Source organism: Hippocampus guttulatus, chromosome 16, assembly GCF_054856545.1.
Source record: "Hippocampus guttulatus isolate MCC_2025c chromosome 16, RoL_Hgut_1.0, whole genome shotgun sequence".
Taxonomy (NCBI): domain Eukaryota; kingdom Metazoa; phylum Chordata; class Actinopteri; order Syngnathiformes; family Syngnathidae; genus Hippocampus; species Hippocampus guttulatus.
Window position 1 is genome coordinate 1,502,948 of NC_141276.1, and position 20,855 is coordinate 1,523,802.

Below are 20,855 nucleotides of genomic sequence, written 5' to 3' on the forward strand. Positions count from 1 at the left end.
TTGGGGGATAAATGGGTTCAAAAGGATCAAATTGGATTGAAAACAAAATACCGGTAATATAAATATTCCCACCCAAACCTGTAAACAACAGTCTGACCAGCGACTACCGTCTGTCCTAGAGACCTGGCATTTGTGAATTTTCCTGCCATGATTTGAGATTCAACTGATCCGTGTTACGGAACAAATTCTATTTGTATCTCGTAAAATGACATATTTTTGGCCAAGGATATTTTATGACTTCCTTCTTGTAGTTCAGACTTCATTGTAGTAATTGTATAGCTCCTCCGGTATCGCCGGTGTGTGCTTAACCAGCTAGTATCGCTGCTTCCCTTGTCACTAGCAGATGTGCACCCTGTTGAGAAGAATTGTAACAGGGTTGAAAGAGTCTGTAATGTCGCTGCCACCCATTGTAAGGAGGGGAAAATAAGCCCCCCGGTGACACTCAAATGGGCGCAGGCCTTCAGCGCAGTTGAACAGTCCTCATTTGCGTAGGCAGCAAAAGGTACAACTTTGTAGATATCTATGCCGACAACAATATTGGCGCAAAAATGAACAAAAATGTCATAAAGTGGAGAAATAAAAATTCATGTCGCTGCAAATTCATCTGGGTTGGATCGCACTCAAAATAGAAGGGCGGGGGGGGGGGGTTCCTTGGCTCGGGCCATCTATTTTTCTCCAAAGTTTCATGAAAATCTCTTAAGGCAGTTTTGCAAATCCTGCTTAGTACCTACAAGAAACAAATAAATCATTGAAAGATTTTACAGAGGTTAGTGAGGTGACTTGACAAATGTGTGGAGATGATAAAGGGCAAATAAAAAAATGAATAATGTCCAAAAAAAACGACACGGACTATTATTTTTAGCTCAATAACGATCTTGTCATTTTCGTATAGAAGCTTGTGTTTTTGGGGCGTTTGGAATTTAATGAGCAGTTTTGCTCCCAGCTGGCCCCTCAAACCAAGAGGGGAGATGTTTGTTCTTTGTCGCATTAATAGACTTGTGAGTCAGCCCGCCCTTCGCCTCAGGACTGGTGTTGGGTGAATGTGTGACTCACAATGAAATCCCCCCACAGTTCTCTAAATCTCAATTGTGACAAGGGCAAGCCTGTGCCTCTGGTCGTCCGTCTTTTTTCATCCAGAACTCGTGATCCCTGCCCTCGGCGTCGTCAAATGTTATGCGGAGCTCCGAGTTTAGCCACGGCAACAACAACGGCAACAAAGCGGGAGCTTCAGCATGACGATGATTCAATGGGCGGAAAGGTCTGATTCTCCCAAACTGTTTCTGACGGTCTACACCAAACCGGCAGCTGCAATAATTTGCTACGTTTGGACATTCTGAATGCCTTTCGTGGGTGGACGACGGGCAACAATCCTTTTTTTCTGTCACAGTTGGCTGCTATGAATACACAAATGAAAATAATGCCACAAGAGTTGCAGGACGTTTGTCAGTTGATGATGTTTCACTGCCTCTTGCGCACATTGCTATCTCCGTTGTCAAGTCACCGGTCTGGTCGAGCAGCTATCGCGTCGTGTTTATGTCAGATGTTTTTGACCTGACTGCTTCCAACAGCATGTGGCTCGGTCCAAGAGCGGTTTTGAGATGAATCGTTGCAAGCTGAACACGCGGTCGCTTTCGTCGAGAGTTGTCCCCCCTCGTGAGCACGGTGCGTCTGCTCGACCCTTCACATTGTTTGTCTTCCCCGCAAAGGATCAGATTCCATCTGGAACGCGTCTTGTTCCATTTCAAACGGGTCCTAATCCTCTTATGGACACAGTTGTTCCACTTAGACTTGGCCGGTCTGCGTCCGTGTGCTGTGCAAAAAGGCAGAGTGCCGAAGCCTCATGGGTGCATTTCTGCCACCCTCTCCAGATGCTTTGGTCTTACCTCTTCCGCCGTGTCTGCGCGCGTGTGTGTGTGTGTGTGTGTGTGTGTGGGAGAGATTCTGTTCTATCTTCTGTCACCGATCCAAGCCACCAGCTGGTCCCGGGCTTGGCTGATCTCATTTACCCCCAGAGAGGAGCCTGTTTGTGGGCAGACAGCCCATTATGGAGATGATCCACAAGCTCTTCAAGTTACAAATTAGCCCGAGTTTGCCTGTTGCTGGATTCTCTCGATACAATGTGCGCCGACTTAAAAAGAGTCCCTGCCATTTTCCTTATCTCCAAGGGGAAAGGTTAAAAGCATCAGAGGAACACCTGCCCACTAATGCACTTTGTCTACGGAGCTGCTGGCCAGACTCCCCCCCGCGTTGTCTCGTGGGATTCAATATCCACACCGTTAAGCTCTGAACTGTCCCTGAAAGTCTCGGTAGGCGGCGGGCGCCGGCCAGGCTGTAATCGGGGGCCGACGTGGCCGGAGCCTCGTTTGTGGCTGGTCGCCGGGCACTGTGTCTCGAGCCTCTTTTGTTGAGCGTCTGACTGAGCCCGAACCTCTCGGCCACCGCAGCATTGTGTCATTTCTGGGCCACGGCGAGTTCACAACTATCAAACGTGTCCCTCCTTACGTCATCCGTGTCCCCATCGCCACTCTTTACCCCCTTTTGCCCCGGCACTGTTTTGAGGATAGTTGAGGGCGACTGTACAAGATCAGCATCTCTCTTTGTCCGGGGTTAACGCGCTCTGTCGCGTGTTAATCTGCCCGTCCCCTGAGGGGCGCACACCTCTCTCAGTGCGACGGCAACAAGGGAATAACTGCGTTTGACAGGTTGGATTGTTTATCCAGGAGACTCCGTTCAAAATATACCGGCCAAACATAATGACCGACGTTTGCTAGATATATGTACGAACATCTTCCAAATGTGTCGATTTGACATCGTGCGGTTAGCCTCCGCGCGACATCTCACCTTTATTGAAAGCATTCAAGGGCATCTTGGAGTGAAAGTCCAGTGAGTCCTGAGGATTAGCGCCAGCCTTTCTAATCACTCCAACCGTATCTGTCAACCAGGTGCCTGTCACGCAACCTGCTGCTCTCTTTCAGACGTTTGAAGTCAACAAGGAGACGCCGCGCCACTTGTTGGTCCTTACGGCGATGCGTTTGAGCTCATCGAAGGTCTCCGCACTTTCCCAGACTGTGAAAGTACTACAAAGTGATTGATGTCCATAACTTCAGTTGGCAGTGACAATTAGGGGAGTAGACTTGCAACCGTGTTTCTTCTGAACCCGCCAGTCTGTGCAAGGTCAGTGTGTGTTTCAATTTTTTGATGTAGAGTTTAGGTACAATTTGCCATGCGATGTCATGTAATGGGCTGGGGGGGTGGGAGACATCCCGTCCCGAAGCTCTCTGCTCGCTCAGCCCTCCTACTGACGATTCGGAGCAGCCTGCTTTGTTTGGAATTTGTGTGAGGGACAGAGGCGGTTTCCTGACCTCAAGTCGGGGGTGTTTGGAGAATGTTTATGCTCTGATAAGTGTTCCGTTGATGCGGGCAGCTCAGTATCTTTCATGCTCTCCATTTCGCTGCTCCGATCCTGCCACGGCTACAGAAAGATTTTTGTCATCTCTGTTTTTTTGGGAGATTGTCGTAAAAGTCTTCACGCATAGTGCACCTCGTGAGTTTATTAACCGGCATAGGTAGTTGGCTGCGCCTGCGGTTGTGTTTGGCTGGCAATTGAATGGACAATCTCCGGCCCCATGCCAGGATGGGGCGTCTCGATTCTGACATTCACCCCCTTACCCCGCCCCCCTGCGAGGGGCTGAATCCGACTTTGTTGCACTCCCCTCAAAGAGGAATGACTTTCCTTATAAAGAGACAGTGTAGACACACGCATGAGGCCTCTTGAATCAGGCTATTGGCCCATTTGCGTTTTTTTGCTCTAAGCAAGCCAACAGTCTATTATTCATTACACTGTGGAAAGTAGGAACGGGCAACAAAGCTTCAAAAAGCACATTTGCCGTGACGATCTTTTTGACAATACGGTAAATAATTTTTGAACGATATATTTGTGATGGGTGCTTCGAAACGTCTGCGCTTTTATTGCGCGCAATATTGATTTTCCCGATCGAAATGAAAACAAAGTGCAAATGTGGTGTCGATTTCGCAATATTTCAACACCCGAGAAAATACGGCGGTAAATTCATACACGCTGCGATAGGGCACGCCGCCGGGGGAAATGTTCTGAATCACATTTTGAATGATTCGGAAAGTGTGGATATAAAATGTGAGCGTTTAAAATTCCAAATACGATCATGCTGGAAGTAAAACACAAATGACACAAATAGTGCATTTGTTGCCCAGACGTTTGCTCCGGCTTTGCTTTACAAACGCGACCATTGTTGTGTCACATGACCGGCAATGCTTTTAAACAGGTCAGAGATGAAACGCCGCAGCTGAGCATCTTGTGTTTGTTGAGCGCGAGATAAAAACACATCAATTACAGGGTCAAAGGTCACCAAACACTCATTAACCATGTCCCCCCCAAAAACAGACCTCAGCATGCATGTTCCCGCTGGCCGTCTTATTGATGAAACCTTTTTCATTGGGTCATTGTCCGAAATAATTCAATCAAGCTTTAACAGTGGATGTAAATAATCAGCACATGGTGTTTTTTTTTTTTGTTTTTTTTTTTGTGGTATTAAAAAAATAGGGTACGGTTAAACTTCAAAACTTTTACCCACCAATCTTATCACGCTATGAAAGTGACTCATGGCCTGCACGCCATGTTTTTTAAGAGAGAGGAAATATAAATAAACAACTGAGAGAATGTGGTTGCACAAGTGTGCACACTCTCTTATAACTGGGATGTGGCCATGCTCGGGGATTAACCGAATCACGGCCAAACTCATTTTAAATAGGAGTTGGTGTACACGTGCTACCATTTCAACAGCCTCGGATTACCCCCCCCCCCCCCCCCCCAAACACATTCTCCAACAAGTCTGCAGAGATTTTTATTTTGTTTGGTGTTGTTGTTTATTTTATTTATTTTTTGGTCCACTGTCACCGAAGTTGAACCTTTTGACCATAATGCGAAACTGGAAGTATGTTTGGCACCAAGACAAAACTGCCTGTCACTAAAGAACAAAACGGGGGGGGGAAAAGAAACTCCCCAAAACATCATGCTGACCCCAAAACATGGTGGAAGCAGCATTCTAGTTGCTTGGCTTCAGACAGAACTACAGCCTTCGACTTGATGAAAGGAATTATGAACAGTTCTCAATAGTAGGCAGTGTTGGCGCAAAAGCGTCAGGCTTGTGCGAGAAACACAAAATACAAATCGGTAAAAAGTCTAATCGCTGAAATTGATTCAGGGTTAATCAGAGGCGCGTGAAATGGTGGCCAGGTGGGTGTTGACTCCCTTTAAATGTAAACTTGTCAGCAGAGCCACGTCCCGGGTACCGGACTTGGGCGAGCGCATTGCGCCCGGCATTTGAGCAGAGTTGCGGACACTTTTCATCTCCGCGATACATGAGCAAAAAGCCGCATCAGCAACATCACGTACTTTCTTTTGCATCTTTTCTGCCATCTTGCCGACGCCACCCCCACCGTTGCTTCTTCCTTCCCCCACAATCCCTCTCTTTGATGACTATTTGGAGTAGGCCCCGGGGATAGAAGGCGGCCCACAGAATGCATTTGTGTGTGTGTGTGTACACAGTTGTGCGCTCTGAAAGGCAGGGTTGGATTTCTACTCACACAATTCATACTTGCCCACGGATGGCCGGTTGGACAAAGTGAGGCGACGAGAGGGCTCGCGGTTTTTTTTTTTTCGCCTTTTTTTTACCTCAAGGAAGCATCTCTCGACTTTCCGACCCGCAAAGGTTAAGTGCAGATGCGGGCGGATACGTGCTGCAGTCGGAGAGAAAAATGGATGCAACTCTCGCTCACAAAAAGTCAACCTTGGCTTCCATTCAGATTTGGCCACCCTTTTACAATTTGGTTAAATTGCAATGACCTCCTTTTCTCACATAAGTCGGGCTTGTCGAGCGAAGGTGATTCCTCTGTGTTGAAATATGCTGATGACCTGATTATTCAACAACTGTGTGTTTCTGTCTAGACATCCAGAAAAGCTTCGGTCCCTATGCAGAGCTGGATGGCTTCCAGTTATTGACAGTGCCTATCGAAGCACTCTACACACACACACGCACACACAGACACGTTTTGTTGATGACCCAGCGCAGGTATTAGGAAGGGATGATCTCGCCTTGCGTCGCTGCCTTGCTCACGATTAGCTTAGGTTGAGGCATACGAAGTGCAATCATGACGACTTAAGTAAACATCGGGTGGCCTGAAAATACAAAACCAACATCACTACCCGAAGGTGTAGAAATGATCATTCCCACGCTTATAATTCTAGTTCTATTCAAATCTCGAACGACATTTTTCGGTTTGGTTCTTCAGCATTTGGGTGGGTTTCCGTGTCTGTGGCTCATCGTTGAGGCTCGCCAGAAATTTATTGTGGGAGGCTATTCGGAGGCCCCGTGCGAGTATTTATGACAAGGCCGCGCACACCCCGGCAAAATGACAACGCGCAGAAGCAAAAGCAATTCTGAAGAAATAAGACAACTTGAGAGGAGAAGGCGGCGTTTTATTCTTTGCTGCTCCGTGCTTTCTTCTGCTTTTCTCTCGCCAAAACAGGGAAGAAAACAATTTAGGAAGTAGTCACTCCCGATATTATTACACGTGAGTATAGGTCATTTGTGAGCGCGCGCGCGTCTGTGTGGTCAGGATAATGCAACCGTTGACGGGAGCTGCCGAGGTGCCTGGTTTCACGACTTGAAATTCCAATCGCAGACAGACTTTTTTTTTTTGAAATCAAGTTTCATCCAGAAGGCCACGCTGAGATTCCAAACCAGACTGTGAGCAAGATTTGCTTGCCCGTTTCCAAGCTTCCTCAGTTGATTTTCACAGTCGGAAATGAGTCGTTCGTTTGGAAGCATATCATGAGCACATCTTGTCTCACTTCTGAACCTTCGACTTCGACTTTCCATGGAAGTTGGAATGTTTTGCAAAACATAAGTAAAAGCAGAATAGAATGACTTGCAAATTATTTTCAACCTAGATTCAATTGTCTCAACTACAAAGACGAGACATTTCATGTATGAACTTGTGAATGTTATACATTTATGGATTTTTTTATCAGTAAGGGGGTTTATGATGGTACCGGTGGGGTGTTGGTGTCCATGGCCTGGGTGATTTGCTCATCTGAGAAGGCAGCATTGACGCTGGAAGAGGTACATCCACGTTTTGGAGTGACTGATGTGACTTTCACAAGCAGTGATGGCTCATCTGTCTCCCAGAAGTGTTGTGACTTGTCAATCTGTGTGTGAATCCAGATTTTTTTTTCCCCCCCGAAATCAGTCTGCTGTTCATGAATATTTAGTTTTACTTCAACTGTTTCCTGTTCTGGCTCTTCGTCTGGTGCTTGGATTTGTTTTCCACCTCCGATCCAAGCGATCTTGGTGGGGAGAGTCTGTTTATTTTCTCTTAAGTTCCATTTCCTCACACCGGTTGATTTGTAACCTTCCCATTCTTCCCATTATTGCTTTGACGGCATTGAAAATGCCCCTGCGATGAAGGGTTGGGCACCAGGAACTTCTCTCGCAGACATCCGTTTCTCATTTCTCAACTTCTCAGGTTGTGATTGAAGTGGAGATGACTTTGCATGTTGTAGTTGGGATTCCGTTTTTTTTTTCTTTCCCCTTCTGACCTTGCTCAGCTGCTCCGGCCATCTGTGCAAAGCCAAAATGGATGGTGTGAGAAGGGTTGTTGTGGTGGCGGCGGAGGGGGCGGTCGGGATATCGGGGAGGGGAAAATTGTAAAAGTGAAGTTTGCTACTTTAGTTTGCTAATTACATGGTACTTAGTTTGGAACGTGCGTAAGGGGCGACTGAAGAAGGACAGAGAGAAAAGTTTGAGGCACCGGGATGATGATGTGACGCCTTCCCGAAATAGGACAGTGACTTTGAGCCACGCAAGTTGAGGTCAGTGGAAAGTAGGATGACGAAACATGTCTGGATTTTAGAGTTAGGCTAACAAATACCATCCCGTCATGAGCTCTTTCTTTCTTTTTTTTATTTTTTTTTTCCACGTTGAGTTTTTTTCCTCCTCTTTGTTTCTCTTTCCCACCCGCCTCTTTGTTCCCATGCTCCCCAGGCCAAACATCCTCCTGGAGTTGGCCTCTGCTTTGCCTTCATGGTTGCCTCACGACCAAAAGCCAAGTCCGCGTCCCGTTTGGAAACGCCTTCCCACCTCATGACTTCCATTCCCTCAGCGCAACCCAGTGTATAGTGGCTCATGAAACTAAATGAAAAACAGTCGTAACATTGATGCTGACAATATATGACAGCTTTTATCACAGATGGTTGCCCTTTATCTGCCCTCATATGCTTCACATCCTGTCGCTTGTCCTCAGTTGTTCGTGCGACTCCGATTTATTGGCCCACTTACGCTCAGCGAAGACTTTTCTTACCCCGTCGTTTTGTGTGGACAAGCATTATTGGCTGGCATAAAGTGTGAATTGTTGGCGAGAAATTGGCTACTCTTCGTGGAGGAAGCATGCATTACAGCTATGAGTGCGCGAGAGCTTCGTCTTCTTCTTTTAAGCTAGTCTGGTCTTGCTGTTTTTTTAAACTAACCCCCCCCCCCCCCCCCCCCTTTGTCTCTGCAGACTGAGACCTGCGTCCAGATCTTGGGCAATCCGATTAGACCTGGACAGACCACTTCTCTAAAAGAGGAGATGAAACCAGATGGGGTTATTACTGCAGCACTGGAGCCAATGGAAACTTTAGAATCGAATCCAGTCAATGAGTTATCCCCGGTCACGGGGCAGCAGCCCAGTCAGGGACCCGGCGGAGCGGCGGAGGAAGCGGCCCAGCGGCCCAAAGATGTGGTTCCGCCGGGGCCGGAAAAGGCCAAGGAATCCTCATCTGCCAAGACCGGTAACAAAATCTCGGGGGACCCCAAAGCCAAGACCGCGAACAAGACCTTGCAGAAAACAAAACCCAGCACGACCAACGTGACGAAGACCGCATCCGGCTCGCGGCTCAGCACGACCTCGAGCCGCCTATCCAATGGCTTGTCCAAGCCCCAGAGCAACGGCGTGACAAAGAAGACCGCGCCTGCCCTTGAGAAAAAGAGCACTCCGACCTCTGCGGCACCCAAGAAACCAACAGCTGGCGTCCCGGCCCCTCGGAACACGGCCAAAGTAACTGAAAGAAAAACGGCATCGTCTGCCACTCAAGGTGCAAAGTCTGCCGTGGGAGCCGCGGCAATTAAGAAGGCAACATCCGCCACGGTGAACGGCGTTAAAACCGGCGCGGCCACTGCTGCGAAAAAGCCCCCAGGTTGGTAATAATGTCACACGTGAAACCTTTTGCCGTCAAGATGTAGAATAACATATGTCGGCTGACGTTTTTTTTGCAGAACGGGCTGCAAATGGAAATTGCGACGCATTCGCACTCATGAGATGGATTCAGTACACAAATTAGGCATGCAAGAGTGACCGCTGCATTTGCCCTTAATCCTGATGACAGATGAAAAGAAATGTGTCTGACCTACATCGCGTACTGTACCGTACATTGTTCTTCACCGTCCTCATAATCTCTCCTCTGTTGTCACCTTCCCATTTTCTTCCCCCCCCCCACCCCCCGCACCCTTCTTTTTGGCTACTTTCCTGCGCTACAGCTCCGAAGCTTGCCGCCGCAACTTCCACAAAGTCCACCACTGCACCCAAGACCGATAAGCCTCCCGTTTCCAAGACCAGGTCGGTATGACGTGATATGAATGTCAGCTAAAGGCCGAATAAAAGCGGCATAGACGGTGTATATATGGGTGAGCTCTTGCCCCTGCCTGATTAAAGTTGGCCAAACACTGGGTTTCTTTTTCTTGCTGGAAGTGGGGCTCGGGTGATGCGCCGCAGGGGTCATCTATCTATGTACTGTTGTGACCAAATGCATTCTTGAGTGTCTTCTGTATATACGTGCAGCTCAGGCCTTCACGGTGGGAGCAGCATGTCATTGCCCGGCATATGCTCATCGGCAGGGAAGGGAGGGCGCGACATGTGTTACATGCGCAGGAGTCTGCTTTCCCTGCAGATGCCGCACAGCAAAGCGAAACAAAAATGGCGGCGTACGTGCCTGGCTCAATGCGTCGTATCCCGGTTCTCGTGCATATTGGATGCAGAGGGAGCCAAAGAAGTCATCGGTGGAGGAAAGCGGCAGTTCCGATGTACCGTACGTGTGGCTGAGAAAAATACGAGCCTCTGAGTACATTCGAGGATACAACAAGGGCATTGCCTTGATCTGCATTTAAGGCTGAAATGCAGGGGCAGGCAACCGGGCCAAGTTGGTACTTCGGCCATAAGGCGAACTTTCAGTTCTGCTTTTATTTTGCTGCCATCCACTCAGCCGCCCGTGCTCTCATTAGTCGGGGTCTTTTTTTCTCATTGATGGTCCCTCTGGGGTAGTAAATGTTTGCAGCCAATTCAATTGAGCCCATCTAACAAATTGCCGCTGATGTCATGGTCTGACAGTAAATGCGTGTGGTCGTCAGCTTACTTGGCCCCGACGCAGTTGCCGGGGCCGTAAATCAGCGGTCCTGCTTTGGGGTGCGGCCGATGACTGAGCAAGGCGGCGTTTGGTTGCCCGGATTTGATCCAGGGCCAACCGCAGACCTTATTAGCAAATGGGGAGAGTGGTAATCGGTGGGAGGGGGAAATGGAAAAGAGCGTTTGTGGCGGTTCATTCTCATGACCAATATGAGACAACGGCAACCTTTTCCCCCCCGCTGTCGGTTCGCTCAAATAAACCTTTTCAATTTTTTGCGCCGCTGCTCATCAAGAAAGCCAATTGCAGTTCTTACTTACATTTGACCGTGAACTCTTTGACCCGAACCGCGTGAGATCGTCTCAAGCCTAATAGCTCCGGCAGGGATTATTAGTTTAGCTTTGCGACTTACCAAGTGCTGTTGGGCCAACAAGAGGGCAACGCGTCGCAACAACAAGTTTAAGGACATCTCGTTGAATAATGCAGTCATGCCGATCAACCTGTGCTCGTTTTATCTTTTGTTCATGCTATTCTACGGCATGGCTTGCATGTCGGCTTGTTTGTGCCCTTCGGGGGGGGGGGGGTTCCCGCCCCAAACAGCACTCCTGTTGTTTGTCTTTGTCCGCCAAAACCGATCAACGGCGGCGGCGCGCTCGCAATGTTTACCAGCGTGACCGAGTTTAACCACCCGTTGCCATTGTTTCGTCAGGACACCTGCAGAGAAATGGAAGCCGAGGGAAAACAACAGTCATGATCTCATTTGGAGGGCCACGATCATTTTGACAATAAAATCCCCAAAGCGCCCTCATTCGCATGATTGCATCTTGCGCGATGCTTCAGCTTCAGGGTGAAGATCCTGCCTCAATATTTCTGCTTCCAAATGATCATTGATTTATTTGTTTTTAATATGACGGCAATGATGTTTGGAGCCGCGGGTTTTGTCCGTTGCCTTCGCCGCGGGGACAATGTCTGCGCGCTCGCGTCGCTCCTTTTGATGCGGAGTTCCTTTCTTCAAATCTTAAACTGGCTGGTGGCCGAAGGTGGAACGAATCAGCCCCAGCGGGCAGCCGTGTTCTCCCACAGCTCGCCTTTTTTTTTTTTTTTTTTCTTTCAGCTGCAATAATTGAGTACATTTGTATATTGTATAGCAACAGAGCTAGCGTTCTCGTTACTCCTCAAGCAAACTTCTTGCTTGCTTCTCGCGGTGTGCCCGTAGCAACTGGCCGCATGAGTCATCTGATTTTGCATCTGCGGTGCCTTTCTGGGATCCCCGTTTAACATTTACTCAAGCTCGAATGCACTGTGGTGAAAATGAAGGAAGCAAAGTAACAGCTGTTTTTGTTTGCTGCTTTTTTTTCTTTTTTTTTTTCTTACTCGCTGTGTTTTGAATTTCATACTGAGGCCGAGTGACCTCCTTTCAGAACGACGTCAGGCCTTCTGTGTCATTCAGCTGAAAGCAATCGTGATCACAGAACGAATGGGAGCCTAAAATCATGAAATGATCAATGGAGCTCTGTTTTCAGAGATTGTTCCAGTTGCCAAACATTGGGGAAACATAATCGCAAAATAGATTTTGGTCTGAAATACTGTCATGGATTTTTCAGCTGTGCTCAATGCTCCGTTTCATTCGCAGGAACAAGGCACAGAGATAACGTCATCAGTGGAATATTTCCCCCTCCACACGCCTGCTCTTATTTCTCTTTCAGTCAACCGGTTCTTCTCCAGCGTTCTCGAAAGTGGCCGTGCCATTTCAGATGATCCCTTTTCCTTTGAGGAGCCAGTCCATCATGAGCACTGGCCTTGAATATTCTGCCTGCAAAAATCCCTAATCAGGCCTCAAAATAGCTGATTTGTATTGCCAATCAATGACTTCATTTGAGGAGTAAAACGCTGCAGCGATTTTTGCAAGTGAATCCCGGGGACCTGAAACAAGGCTTTTAGAGTTCCGGATGGATTTTTTTGCAAGGGTCTGATGTTGGCCTGCTTTTCAACTTTTTAAACCACCCCAAATAAAACACGAACGGCACGGCAAACTCATCTCATTTAAAATTCAAATACATTTTAAAGAATTTATATCATTGAGTATCCGTTTTTTTTAGTGATCTTGTCGCAACGATTTATTGGGGGGGGGGAAAATCAGCTTGTAAATTTCAAAACACAACGTTGTGCTTCTACTACATCCCGGTTTCGGGACTGCCGTTTGATTCCGGTCTTATTTCGTGTCTCCAAAACCTTGTTCCAGTGCACAGTGCTTGCTCTTTTTTTTTTTTTTTTTTTTTTCAGTTTTTCCATTTTATTTATTTATTTTCGAGTCCATTCACTATGAAAGATTAACGTGGCCCCAGCCATCTTCCTTTTCCCCACTGTTCTCGTTCTGTCAGCGGTAACTCAAGTCTTAATTTAGAAAGTGGCGGTTAGTGTAGCATGTACCCTGAAGACGGCGCACCATCGCCTTGTCAGGGCGACTCGATGTAGGTTACTTTGCTCAGACCTGACACACAGTCCGCTTCGGGGCCAAGCAAGCAAGCCAAGCATGCAGGCTGATGCGTACTGCCTCACGTGTCACTTCAACATGGGATGAATATCCTGTTCAGAGACCGAGGGGAGGGTAGATGCCTCTCTGGGGTACATCGTCATTCACTTCCTGTCCCACTTAATGATTCCTCACGAACTTGTAGTTGAGAGAGAAGAGTCTGGGCTTTTACAAAATGCGTAAGTGAGCTCGATGCACTGAACTGAGTTGAGAAGGAGACAAGGAGGTTTATTTACTTCTGTAAGTCCCGCAGAGAGTAGTTTTCGGGTTAAGATCAATTTCCTTAAACTGCTTACACAAGGATTGGGGCTGATGCCACATCTGTGTCGGATGAGGTCATTTTACGGTCGCCGCTAAATCAACGCTAATCTAATCGAACTAATTATAGTCTAACCACCGCTTCTGAGGTGGCACGTTTTACAATTGTTGTTTTCTGGAATTGCACTTTTCCTTTTTCCACAGTTTCTTCAGCGTTCCCGTTTCACTTGCGTTGAAACGACCGACGCATCGTTAAAGATTCCCTTCTGACCCCAGACTGAAACACATTGGATCCATGTTCCTAACCTGTATGCTACTTACATATTTCACTTTTTTTTTCTTTCTGCAGACCCACAACCGGCACAACCGCATCCCGTCCTACCACAGGCTCAACTCGACCGCCCTCCACCATCACAACCAAGAGCCCCGCCGCGACATCCAAACCGGCCACCCTGAAAACCTCCGCTACCGGTGCCAACAGTGTTGCAACCAAATCGGCCTCATCTACTCCCTCTGCTGTCAAAACCCCTGCATCTCAAACATCTCGAAACATAACCCCTGCAAAAAAAGGTACGCTGCACTCAAAAGTACAATCTGTAAACTGCATCCGCTTTGCTGGATTTGGATGAAACCAGATGCAAGAACCTCAGCGCTTGGTGGCTGTATTGCCTTTTGCAGACTCCTTTGCATAGAGCAGGGGTGTCAAACTCATTTCACATGGTGGGCCACGTACGGCCTCGGGAGATGTCAAGTGGGCCGGACCATTAAAATGATACCGCACTTTGCTATAAGTAACCAAAACAATATGTCTTTGTTTTGGTATAAAGAAGCACAAGAGCATTAGGAAAATGTTGAAATTTAATGAACATATCTTTTACAAAACATTTCATGAAGCACCTTGCAATTCCTTCGACAATTTACTTTTATCGTTCACGTATATGCATTGCAACTGATTGTACAAACTTTAACAAGTAATTGGTATTGGAAAATATAGTCATGCACTTGAAGATTAAACGAGATTTATAAAGAAAGGAAGTTTTAAACCATTTACACGTGCATATAAAATCGAAATGCAATCCCTGCCGACACCTTGCAAACTAAGGAGAGTGCTATTAAATGTGTAAATGTGAGAGTGCTATTGATAGCGTCTGCTGCCATGGGTCTGTCTCAGTGACGGACTGAGGCTGCTGTTGTCTTCTTCTCTGATCAAAACCGTGTCCCCTAGCGGATACTCAATGAATTGCACCTTATTAAAAATATTAATTCAGTGTTTTATGCTTTTTTTTTCACTTTTAAATTATCCCGCGGGCCCGATTGAACCCCCTTGCGGGCCGGCTCCGGCCCGCGGGCCGTACGTTTGACACCCCTGGCATAGAGTATCCACAAAACTGCTAGTGTGTCTGCATATAAATAACTGCTCCTGTTATTCTTCTTCGTGTTTACATTGCTGATCAAGTTTCATATGAACGCATCAGAAGATGCAGGTGAGCGATGACGTTGGCTCAGGGGATTGCCTCAGCATCATCACTATCACTATCGCTGAGGCTCGGAGAACCAGAATTTGTCGTGACTGTGGCTGCTGCAGTGTTCTGCGGTCTTACATACCCGTCCTACTTGCTGGATTCTTACCAGCAATCTGACAAAGAAGACATTTTCTACAGCCGTGCATTTCCAGTCATATTTTTATATATTATCACATAAAGGTGTACTTTAAATGCCTTTTTTGCCAGTCACTGATGGCGTAGTGGTACACTTGACATGACTTGTGTGCAGGCAGTGTGGGTTCGGTTCCCACCCAGTGACGGTGTGAGTTGAAGTGTAAATATCCCTTCATCTCTTTATGTACCCTGCAACCAGTTCAGAGCACATAGGCTTCAGCACCCCATGACCCGGTACAAGATAGGCAGCGTTGAAAAGGGATGGATTTTTTTCTTTCTTCCCTATTTGTTGTTCCTTTTTATGTGGTGGTATTCTCATTATATTATTGTAATACTATTTGTGGGTTCTTTTCCCCCCACTAGATGTTACCAAATCTGCCACCCCAGCAGCCAAAAAGTCTGCAGACTCTCCACTCAGCCGACCCTCTGCAACTCTGAAATCAACAAGATCCGAGGCGCCTAAACCAGCTTCAAAATCGGACAGTCTAGCCAAAAAGCCATCTGTAAGTAAAGTTGCAGACGCAAAGGCACCGAACCGTTCCAAAACACAAGAGAATAAGTCCACACCTTCCAAGGATGTCGCCAAGACACCAGCCTCCAAAACCGTGGCAACCAAGAATACTAGCGCCAAGAAGACTGTGGGCAGCAGCACCCCAACGCCTGTGAAACGTGGACCCAAAGCAGAAGAAGCTGCTGAAACTGGAGGGGAAATTGCTGCTGCTGTTGCTGCTGCTGCAGCAATAGCTGGTGCAGCAGCTACCATTGTAGGGTCAAATGAGTCCCAATCACCCGCAGAGGCGGCCTTGGTGGAATCTCAAGGCGCAACTGCAGAGCAAATGCCTCCTACGATCCCATCAGCCTTTGCGGTACAAGGGATCATTTCAGATCCCACTCCGGAGCCGTCAACAGAACAAGCATACGAACAAACACCGGAAATTCAACAAGAAAAAATACCAGAACCAAGGCAAGAACCCACGCCAGAACCCATACGAGAAACCGCACCAGAACCCATGAGAGAGCCATCACCAGAGCCCATACCACAGCCAACACCAGAATATATCAGAGAACCCACGCCAGAATTTATACGAGAACCCTCTCCGGTGCCTGTCAGAGAACAAACATCAGAGATCGTAGCGCAACCTACACCAGAATTTATACGAGAACCTACACCGGAGCCTATACTACAACCATCAGCAGAATCCATTCGAGAACCTACACCACAGCCTGGCCGAGAACTAACGCCAGAACCCCGACGAGAACAATCACCAGAACCTCTCAGAGAATCGTCACCGGAACCTATGGGAGAATTTACACCGGATGCTGTTCGAGAACCAACACCAGAACATGCGCTCGAGATCACACCGCAGCCCCTACGAGCGCTCACACCAGAACCCGAACAAGATTCAAGTCCCGAACCTCTGCAAGAAATAACTTCAGATCCCACTCCAGAGGCGTCACCAGAACAAGCAAGTGCACTAACGGCAGAAATTCAACCAGAAATCGTACCGCAAACAAGGCGGGAAGCCACCCCGGAACCCTTGCGAGAACCAACACCAGAAGTCCTTCGGGATCTCCCACCAGAACCAGTGCAAGATGCAAACGTTGAAACCCTTCTTGAATCAGAACCCGAGCCCCTGCGAGAGTTGACACCAGAGCCTGTGGAAGAACAACCTCTGCTTCATGCATGCCAAATGTCTCCCGAGGTCCCCGATGAAGCATTCCGTCAGCCCACAGAGGAGCCGCACCAGGGAGCCGCATTCGGTCACGAGCCAGCTTCCGATTTTCAACAATCGGCACAAAATGACCCTTTCAAATTTGATCAGTCTGCAAGGGACTCGGTTCCTTCCCTCGGAACTACAGTCATGTCTCCTCCCTGTTCGCCACCGGTCCCTGTTTCTCAGATCAGAGAATTTCAGGATCCCTCTGATCTGCTGAGCATGCACATCCGACCGGATCCTTGGAACAGGAACCGGACGGTGGAGCCATGTGATATTGATCCCCAGGTGTCTCACAGTATGATGAGCTTCCCGGCGGGGGAGCGCAATGACCAGGACGAGGAATGGGAGACGAGGAGAGATGAAGAAGATGAGGAAGAGAATCTGATGACTTCCGCTGCTCCTTCCGCAGAGGCCTTCTATGCGATGGCGCAGCCTCAATTTTTGGGTGCCTCGGCCATGGAGGATTTTACTTCCGGGCACACGCCGTCGCCTCATGAAAAGGAAGTAGCGGTGGAAAAGGCGGATGAAGAAATAAATGAAGATGAGGAGGATGAGGATGAGGATGAAGAAGATGAGGAGCAGAGGAGGTTGGGCCATCATCTCTCCTCCATGATCACTGATACCAGCACTTCTCAGCCCTCGGAGGAGTTCCAGATCAGACCTTCGGCTTTCGGCGCTTCTACCGGCTGGCACTGCGACGACTTGCTGTCAGGGATGGACTCCGAGGATGTCAGCAGTTGCACCAGCAGCCGACAGCAGGGCATTTCCGACTTCAGCAGCACCCAGCACACCGCGATACTGGAAGGTACTCAGAGCTCGGACGCCTTGATCGACTCGAGCCTCCGTGGCTCTGAAGGTGACGGTAACTTCATGGGCTCTCCCAACGTGGAAACCTTAGCCAATGAAGAAGATGATGAAGAGGACGAACGTGTGGATGACATGGATTTAAGTTCGGAGAGAGCGGAGGAACATCATCACGTGTTCCAGCAGCGAGAACAAGATGAGGACGAAGAGGATGAAGATGTAGAAATGCACAGTGACGGAGTCACGGAAAGCTGTGAGAACGCAGAAGACGACTTTCACGAGGAGGCGCATTTAGACAACCTCAATCGCGCCGATTCGCCATCCGTTATCCCTCCCACCACTTCCTGGGGTCAGACCAACCCTTTTTCCGATACCTGGGCTCAGCCTCAGCCGGCTTCGTCGCGCTCCGTCTCCTCCCCCAGCCCGATCTCGGAGCACGGCGCCGGAGAGTCTGAAAGCCCCACGCGGTCCCCTGCCCAAACTGGTTTGGCCGGCAGCTCCCCTTTCTTGGCTCCTCTCTCGGGGCAAGACTCTGAGCGACAGCGGTCCTTCCACGGGCCGGGCGCCTGCGTCCCTGAAGATAGTCCAAATACGCTCGCTCCCGCCCCTGCCGGCCTCTCCCGGTCCAGCAGTCTGAGTGGCACAGCACTGGCCGCCCGCAGCGGCAGCGAGACGAGCACGCCAGAAGAACTACGGGACTACGACAGCAGTTCAGGGGTGGAATCCCGCTCGGACAAGCAGCACACTCCGGTTCCTGCGTCACTCCAGCCTGACATGGAGCAGGATCTGGGGATTCACCTGGAGAAAGGCGACGGAGAAGAGGAAGAGGCGGAGACACTGCCGGCCGATGAGGTCCTGGGAACGGGACCCCCAACTGCTCCGGCATCTGCCCCATCGTCGCCTACCACCTCTGTCGACGAGGCCAGTGACACAGAGGGGGAGATGCAGATTAATGAAGCCGATGCGCCCGTGACCACGGATGAAAGCGCCGCATTTGAAAGCCCGACTCCGACGTGCAATTTGTCCGCTCTCGACGAGGATGAGGAGGTCAGAGAAACACCGGCAGGAGAGGGTGAGGAGGACGAAGGGGGGACCACTCCCCAGTCGGCAAATTCCGTGGCGTCCTATGGCTTTGACTGCACCACATCTAACTCGAACGCCCACTCCATGGCCGAGAGCTGCGGAAAGAGCCCCGGCATCTTCTCCCTGGAAAATGAGGAGCAGCTACCAGAGGAGGCCAAGGACCCGTCACTCATCAAGGAGCTGACCTTGCCGCCTCCCGCCGCCGCCGCCGCCCAGGCCGAGGACCTCCTGGGCCGACCTGTGGACCTGATGCCCTTGAGTTTTCCGGAAGATAAGCAGCCCGGTCTGGATGACCGCCGCTACATGCTCGGGGGTGAGCTGACCGCACAGCACCTCGAGGAGGTGGATCCATTGGAGGCAAGTCTCCACCACGGGCCTGTGGAATCTGCAAATACGGATGAGAACCAGCCATCCTACTACTCCACCATATGTGATAAGACAGATTATCTGGAAGGTAATGTATAAGCCCCTCGCAGGTACTCCCCCCGGAATGCACCTTTTCCCCGCAACCTTCCCCCCCTTTACCTAGTGTTTGTCTTCGCTCCAGTTGGGTTAGATAGCTTAGAAGAAAACAAAAAGGAGAGCAAGATATTAGGAAATTGACGACCAAGAAGATGAAAATGTTGACTGTAGCGATTTTTAAATGAAGGCTCCTTCACTGTTATGGCCACGCTTTTAAGTCTACGGCTTCAACTTAGCCAATGTACAAGAACTAAGATCATTTTCTAGTCGAATGTTCTTTCGAAGTTCGGTTGAAGGGTACGGACGGATTGATCCAATGTGACTGAACTTTTAAACGAAAACAACAACAACAACAAAAACAGAAGGAACCAATGGGACTGTATTTATCCTGCTGTTTTTACCTATCAAATGTCAATGTTTTTTTTTATTTTTAAATTTGGTTCTTTTTTTTTGTTTGTTTGTTTCCGTCTATCCCGAACCTCCCGATTTTGTGTATATACCCTCAGCGTTCAGCAGCACCGTAGTGATAGTTCCGTGCGCCATGCTCTTTAAGAAGTTGGTTTTTGTTCCGTCCATATCAAGGCTAGTTTATTAACGCTTCTACAGATGTGTCAAGGTAGGTATGGGAGTCTTAGATTGCCGTTGATTAAGGTGACGTTTTTAACTGTGTCCGGTTCTTTTGTTTGCATAGATTGCTCAAGCGTAGAACATGCAGTTGCCGACAGTATTTCTGGCTTTCGATTTTCAGTGGCTCGATGACAAACCGCAGCTAGCGCGTCCGTCGTGTGGCCGAAAAGACGAACTAGTCTGTCGTTTGTGATTTGACCCCGAATTGCTCATCATCTCTCTCGCAGCTTCACACCCATAGTGGACGCTTGGTTAACTCTTTCAACGATATATTGCATGTTTACCTAGCAAAAAGACTGTGTACTATCTGATACCGTTCAAGGAATTCTACTCTCAATCTCTTCATAAATTAATAGTTCACACTAGGTTGTCTTTCAAAATTCCATTAAAACATCATTGCAAGGCATTGTTCCTGTTTCTTTTTTCTTTTCTTTTTTTTTTTCCTCCGTCTTCCAGCAAACGACTACCCTTGTGTTTCAGTCACTGCAGTATTTGTTTGTCAGCACGTTTATTTTCCCATGGCGCCGCCTCTTCCTTCCCATGGGAATAATCGGTAAACAGGAAGTGATGCAAAATGGAATTTTGTCAAATGAAAGAATGCAGAGGTTACCCTCGTGCCCTCCAAGCATGTTCATGCCTTTTTGACATGACCTGTCAACGCCAACGTCACATTCAGACCTCATCTTTGGCAGGGTGGCGCTCACTCGTTAGGTGCTCTGTGGAGCTTTCGAAACGGGTTGGGAACATGGCCAATTTTGCCACCTTCCGGTTCAACGTACTTTGTCCGTGGGGGCACAAAAGCTCCTCTTTTGGGCACCAGTTGGACACTAGATTTTGTTATTTGGCAAAACCATTCCGCCCTGAGCTTTTGGAAGATCCAAACTCCCAAGAAAACCACTCTCATGACTGATTTAATGGCCTCAGTAAAAATCTTTTTTTTTTCCCATGGAACAAAAACATTTGGTACTCTTGGCTCTTTAGTGCAATTTAAAAAACTAAATAAAAGAAAGAAAAAATACCAAACCCAGCCAAACAGGAAATAGGCTTGGCACGGTTTGTCCACGTTTAGAAAAGAATGGGAAAAAAAAAAAAAAAAAGCTCCACATCCTCACAGCAAAGACACGTCGTCTTCATGCTTTTGTGCCGTTAGCCCGCACCAAGAAATTTCCCACCCTGGCGCGAGCCACACGGATGCCTCTGAATGTTGCTGTCGCCATTCATGCCTTTTCCCGTGCCTTGCG

General features: G+C 48.4%; 1 protein-coding gene across 2 annotated transcripts in view; it reads left to right on the top strand.

Moving 5' to 3' along the window:
- prr36b (proline rich 36b) overlaps positions 1-20,855 on the top strand; it is a 28,577-nt gene that overhangs the window by 1,679 nt on the left and 6,043 nt on the right. The window contains exons 2-6 of one of the 2 annotated variants that reach the window (XM_086132370.1): positions 2,976-3,174; positions 8,596-9,271; positions 9,612-9,690; positions 13,612-13,832; positions 15,284-18,979. In XM_086132370.1, coding sequence (XP_085988496.1) covers positions 8,665-9,271; positions 9,612-9,690; positions 13,612-13,832; positions 15,284-18,979 — 4,603 coding nt within the window. In that variant the 5' untranslated portion in view covers positions 2,976-3,174; positions 8,596-8,664. Of the gene's footprint in view, positions 1-2,975; positions 3,175-8,595; positions 9,272-9,611; positions 9,691-13,611; positions 13,833-15,283; positions 20,021-20,855 lie in introns of those variants that run through there. The other variant, XM_086132369.1, reaches the window with a different exon arrangement.